Source organism: Gekko japonicus, unplaced genomic scaffold (assembly GCF_001447785.1).
Source record: "Gekko japonicus isolate JY-2015 unplaced genomic scaffold, Gekko_japonicus_V1.1 scaffold1190, whole genome shotgun sequence".
NCBI lineage: Eukaryota > Metazoa > Chordata > Lepidosauria > Squamata > Gekkonidae > Gekko > Gekko japonicus.
Window position 1 is genome coordinate 391,460 of NW_015173159.1, and position 6,485 is coordinate 397,944.

At 43.4% G+C, this 6,485-nt stretch overlaps 1 protein-coding gene across 1 annotated transcript in view; it reads left to right on the top strand.

Moving 5' to 3' along the window:
- The window catches only part of LOC107119836 (piezo-type mechanosensitive ion channel component 2-like), a 109,998-nt gene that overhangs the window by 38,224 nt on the left and 65,289 nt on the right, over window positions 1-6,485 (top strand). The window contains exons 15-19 of the mRNA XM_015422450.1: window positions 148-176; window positions 380-523; window positions 2,998-3,104; window positions 3,201-3,297; window positions 4,718-4,922. Coding sequence (XP_015277936.1) covers window positions 148-176; window positions 380-523; window positions 2,998-3,104; window positions 3,201-3,297; window positions 4,718-4,922 — 582 coding nt within the window. The remainder of the gene's footprint in view (window positions 1-147; window positions 177-379; window positions 524-2,997; window positions 3,105-3,200; window positions 3,298-4,717; window positions 4,923-6,485) is intronic.

The window sequence follows — 6,485 nt, forward strand, 5'->3', positions numbered from 1 at the left end:
GTGCCCCATGTCCCACAACTCCCTCTGCCCCTGCCCTTAACTCCCAGCTGCACTTGTTTGCTTTGGCTCCTACAAGAGAAGGAGAGCCAGTTGGTGCAATTAATACTCAGCGAGTATGCACTCCCTGCTGTTCTCCTTCTCCTGTAGTGGCCAAGGTAAATGAGTGCGGCAGGCAGGTAAGGAAAGACCCTTCTCTTCTTTGCCTGCCTGCCTATCTGCTGATGGGATCTCTCTTTCTCTCTCTTCCCTCCCCTGCCCCCCCAGATTTCCCAATGCCCCACCACCCAAATTTTCTGGCTATGCCCCTGGAAAGCATCAGGGTACGGTTGCCAACAGAGTATGATTTTTTTTGCAAAAACTGGAATGTTTATCTCTGCAGGGGTTGCATCCAAATATCACTTACCAGTATGGCAATATGGATGAATTGTTAAATAAATCCTTGTTGTACATTGCACCAGTGGACCCAGCATACTGGATCGGAGGGTTGATGAAGTGCCATGACAATGTTCTCCCTTGCCTAAAGGTAAGGACCTTATCAAAGTTCAGGAACTAAGCACATGATGAGGTATTTTAGACACTGCAAAATGCTTATTGATGTGTTTTAATCATTTTTATTTTAGAACTGTATATATCTTGCACTCTTAACTGATTAATTTCTGAGCCAGCTTGGAAATCTCCAATAATCAGTACAACATGATCAAAGTCCAATCCTGAAAAGTCAAATAATCAAACAAAATATCAAGGAAAGTGTCAAACAGCAAAAAGCATCAATCTATATATCTAATTTTGAAGATGGCCCCAGAGTGTGGATCAAAAAACTCACACAATGGGGCCAGGTATGCAAAGAAGAGATGTTTCTACAGATCTGGGAAACCCCGGGTTTCGAGGGGAAAATTGTTTTTTTTAAATAAAGAAGGTGATAAAATAAAGTTTTAACATGCCGAGATCTTGACAGCTGTTTTGGATTACCTGGGCAATGATGATGTCTGTGATTGCCCAGGCAATTCAAAATGGCTGGTGCTCTTCCATTTTGAAACTTGAGGTAAGTTGAGTGGGAAAGAAGGACTGGGGAGGCAGGAGATTCAAGAAGAAAGATGGAGGGAGGAAGCAAAGCCAGAGCTGAGGGAGCGAGGAAAGAAAAACAGCACAAAAGGAGGGGGAGTTTGGGGCTGGAGAGAAGGAAAAAAGTGGGGAAACAGGAGAAGCCGCGAGGGAGATATAAGGAAGAACAAGGGGGAATGTGGCAGGCAAGGGGGGGAACTGAAAAAGGTAGGTGGGAGCAGGGGTCATTTTGTAGAAAAAGAGGTGCAGGAGCTCATTAGCATAACTCATTTGCATATGCCACACCCCCTGACATCACCGGAAGTGTGTCAGAAGGCAACACCCACCGCTCAGGCAGACACCGCAAAATGCTTGTTGATGTGTTTCAATCATTTTTATTTTACAGCTGTATATATCTTGCACTCTTAACTGATTAATTTCTGAGCCAGCTTGGAAATCTCCAATAATCAGTACAACATGATCAAAGTCCAATCCTGAAAAGTCAAATAATCAAACAAAATATCAAGGAAAGTGTCAAACAGCAAAAAGCATCAATCTATATATCTAATTTTGAAGATGGCCCCAGAGTGTGGATCAAAAAACTCACACAATGGGGCCAGGTATGCAAAGAAGAGATGTTTCTACAGATCTGGGAAACCCCGGGTTTCGAGGGGAAAATTGTTTTTTTTAAATAAAGAAGGTGATAAAATAAAGTTTTAACATGCCGAGATCTTGACAGCTGTTTTGGATTACCTGGGCAATGATGATGTCTGTGATTGCCCAGGCAATTCAAAATGGCTGGTGCTCTTCCATTTTGAAACTTGAGGTAAGTTGAGTGGGAAAGAAGGACTGGGGAGGCAGGAGATTCAAGAAGAAAGATGGAGGGAGGAAGCAAAGCCAGAGCTGAGGGAGCGAGGAAAGAAAAACAGCACAAAAGGAGGGGGAGATTGGGGCTGGAGAGAAGGAACAAAGTGGGGAAACAGGAGAAGCCGCGACGGAGATATAAGGAAGAACTAGGGGGAATGTGGCAGGCAAGTGGGGAACTGAAAAAGGTAGGTAGGAGGGAGGTGAAACAGGGAGAAGGGAGTAGCTGTGGAAGCTGTGAAGGGAGGCGGAGGAGGGAAAGTGAAGATTGTGTGGGAAGAAGGATTGGTGGGATAAGAGTTTTTGTGGTCCTCCACTTGTAAATAATTGAGCAACAGCAATGAAAGGACACTATTCTGTGTACAAATACTATAAAGATTACAAAAATGGTTTTATGTATGATGGGGATTGCGATCAGCTCTGCTGTTGAGCGAGATGGATACTTGTTCAAGGCTCTGGTCTGTAGCAGCCACAAACCATCTAGCTGTTGGACATGGTGACTAACATCACTGCAGCTGATGGATTCAGGCAAGGGAGGAATCAAAGGGACAAAGGCATCAGAAGGACCAAGCTATAGATCAGGGGTGTCGAACTCATTTGTTATGAGGGCCGGATCTGACATAAATGAGACCTTGTTGGGTTGGGCCATGTGTGTCATAAAATGTAATGCCAGGTAGCAGAGATATAAACTTTATAAAGGACACAAACATAAAAGGTTTTTTTTAAAAAAACTTAAAATAAAAACATGCTTAAAACATTACCACTCCTGCAATATTTTGTTTATTTAACAGTGAATGATAACTGACACCTCTTGCTCTGAATTATTGCATCAAAATGTCTGTGCTGTTGCAATCTTGAGTATGCTGTTCAGGTGTGTATCTGTAAGCTGCAAACCTACGATGATGCAGCAGCAGCAGAACTGGAGGAAGCAGCAGAAGACAGCCAGTTCCACTGCGGGCCTGATAGAAGCCTTCTGGGGGCCTGATCCGGCCTCCGGGCCGCATGTTTGACACCCCTGCTATAGATGAAGGTGGAGGGAACATGGTTGCCATGGATTAGAAAGCATTGGGCCTTTCCCTCTGCATTTTGTAGGCTCACCTCACCATCCTGGTCCTCATGGCACTTGAAGCAACGGTGCACCGCCACCAGCTTTTCTACCGCACCAAGAACCAGCTGATCCCGCCTGCCACGGGGAGCATGTTCGATGGCATCACCCGGAAGAACCTGGATGATGGGCTGCTCAGCTGTATCAAATACTTTATCAATTATGGTTTCTACCCGCCCGCCACGGGGAGCATGTTCGATGGCATCACCCGGAAGAACCTGGATGATGGGCTGCTCAGCTGTATCAAATACTTTATCAATTATGGTTTCTACAAATTCGGGCTAGAGGTGAGAAAATGTTAGCAAGGGAGTGGCGTGCCTCTTGGGTGGGCAACTTGGAGGACAAAAACTACGATTTGGTTTAAGGGGAGCACTTATTTGGCATGATAGCAGAGACCCAAAGAGGAACCCAAGATGAAATTTTCAGAGCTGAATAGACAGGGAAAGTAAAGGGACAAATCGGGTGAGGAATTAGCTGCAATAACAGGACAGATTTAGCTTAGAGGAAATACTATTAAAAGGGCATGATATGCTGATAGATTTCAAATAGCCAAATGGATCTCAGGAAAGGAAGTCTGCTTAGATAGGGGCTCTGGGGCAAGTGATGCTCTGTCTTCTTGGTGCTTGGGGGGGGGTCAACAGTGGGAGGGCTTCTAATGTCCTGGCCCCATTGGTGGACCTCCTGATGGCACCTGGTATTTCTGGCCACTGTGTGATACAGAGTGTTGGACTGGATGGGCCTTTGGCCTGAGTCAACATTGGCGTCTCTTGTGTTCTTATGTTAACCACCAGAGACAGAGCAAGAAGCACTGGGTAAACCACAAGAAGGTAATTTTGAGCTGGAGGAAATGAGATGAGGTTTTCCATTTTTTCCTGCACATTGCTATGGATAGGGCTTGAGGCTGAATGAGGACGGGAGCTGTGCAGGCTCAATCAATCCCAGATTATGTTCTTAGAGTATGCGAAGCAACACTGAAAGTAGGAGCCTTTTTTGGAAACCTGAATATGAGATAACTGGGAACTCCCTGTAAGAATGGGTACATGGGTATAATAATAAGAAAACTAGTCATTAATATGAAATAAAAGGGGTGTAATATTGTATATGACAACAGAGTTCTAGTCTTTGGCAACTAAACCGTAGCACTTTTTTTTTGGGGGGGGAGCATCCACATGACACTGTGCTCAAATTGTGCTCCTGTTGTCCTTTCCCTGTCCTTAGAACATTCTGTCCTAAACCTGTTTTGCTACACTCTTTTAGAGAAGAGCACTATCCAAATGTGTTATTACACCATTTCAGTGGGAAAATGCAGTTTTTCAAAGGTCCCCCATGCTATGGTGCCATTTCCTTCTGTCAGGTTTCCATGGCTGCCATTTCCCTGCCATGCCACTGGAGGACTTTTTAAAGAAAACCAAGTAATTGCTGTTGCACTGGTATAACATGATAGCACTATATATCTTTAAAAAAAAGTCTTCAAAAAGCTGTCCAGTGGGGGAAAAGTGCAAGTAAAATGTTAGCTGACATAGGAAAGTGCACAGAAAACTCCCGTATGGATGCTCCAATGCCAGCGTGTCTCTTGCATTTGCAGCAGCGATGAATACCAAAGAATCCTTACCTCATGGATGCAGCCAGAATCTAGATGACTCAGTTAAAACAATGGAGGGCGAAGCAACCTCAAAGTTCGTTCAGTGACACCCTCTGCTCTTTCAGATATGCTTTGTGGCTGCCGTTAATGTGATTGGGAAGCGCATGGACCTCTACTCCCTGATCCACGCAGGCTGGCTTATTTACCTGTTGAACCGCCGTCGGAGGAAAGCAATGGCTGAAGTCTGGCCCAGATATTGCTGCTTCCTTGCCAGCATCTTGGCCTTTCAGTATCTGCTTTGCATTGGCCTCCCACCTGCTTTATGCCAAGGTAAACCTAACACTTTGAATTCTGGGTAGTTGTAGGGCAAGTGTGGTCAGAGTCAATAACAGATGTTTTGTTGAGCAAATGACTGGCTGGGCTATCCAGTGGGCAGAGTTCCTCTGAGCAGTTTCCTTTGAATGAAATACCTCCAGTCAGTGGGCTTTTCTGCACGCTCAACTTAGTCCTGATTTTCCTGGCAGTCAATCCGCAAGCACTGGAATTGGCTTCGGCATGGTTCCTCCGCATGTCTGCCTTTCCTGTGCATTTTCACAGTTGTGGAGTCAGTTTATTTCCTTCCGCACGTGCCTTCAATAATGAGGATTTTCAAAGGAAGGTGCTGTCATCATGGTGATCCCATCGGTGGCACCATAGCACACTACTTTTTTTGAAAAAGTCACTACGATATTGATATAGCACATGGAGTGCTGTAACAATAGGCTTAGCAGGTGGAAGGGGATAGAGACTTACTTTTTTTAAAAAATGAGAGCTGGGGATTCAGAAACCCTTCTAAGCCTACTGTTACAATGCTCCAGTAATATATCAATATTTTATTACCTTTTTTTAAACAAAGAAAAAGAGATCACTTGTCTTCAGGGTGGGGAGAAGGAGAGGGAGTGGTTTGACCACGAAAGCCCAGTCATCAAAAAAGTGGGCTGGAGGTGGATGGGAGTGGGCAGGACAAAGAAAACTGACAGAAACATTATACGTGAGGAAAAAGGTGACTCAAAATTGACTTCCAGAAAATATCAGGGTAAAAGTGGGCTCAAAAGAACAACAACAAAACCTGAAGTGAAAACTAAAGGCACCAAAATACATGTGGAAATCAACAAAGGTTGTTCATATTTGCATTGGAAATATTGAACAATTCAATAAGAAGAAAGAAGGAGATTACGGGCTTGAAACTAAAAGGAGAATAATATAAACTGTTAGCATTTGCAGACGATCTAGTATTTATACTGGCGAACCCTCTGGAATCAATTTATACTTTGAAACAAGAACTAAGAGACTATGGACTTGTAGCTGGTTTGAGAATTAACATTAATAAAACCAAGATAATGACAAAAATATGGAAGAAGAGAGGATAACTCAATTACGAGGAATATCACGCTTTCAAATACAGAAGAAAATAAAATACCTAGGAATTGTAATGACAAATAAATGCAGCTCATTACAAGTGAATAACTATGAAGAATTCTTGAGGAAAACAAAACAGGATCTAGAGAAATGGAAGGATTTACAGATATCCTTGATGGGCCGCATTGCAACAGTTAAAATGAATATACTTCCAAAATGGTTATTTCTATTTCAAACAATTCCTATTCTTCAAAATCAAAAAATATTTAAGGAACTGGAGCAAGCGATATCAAAATTTATTTGGCAAGGTAAGAGACCTAGAATAAGACTGAAAGCACTTCAAGTTACTAAAGAAAGGGGAGGCTCTGGCCTTCCCAATTGGAACCTTTATTATACAGCAGCCGCATTAACGTGGATTAAAGATTGGGTCACATTGGAAGATAAGAGAATATTGAAACTGGAAGGCCATGACCTTCAGTTAGGGTGGCATGCATT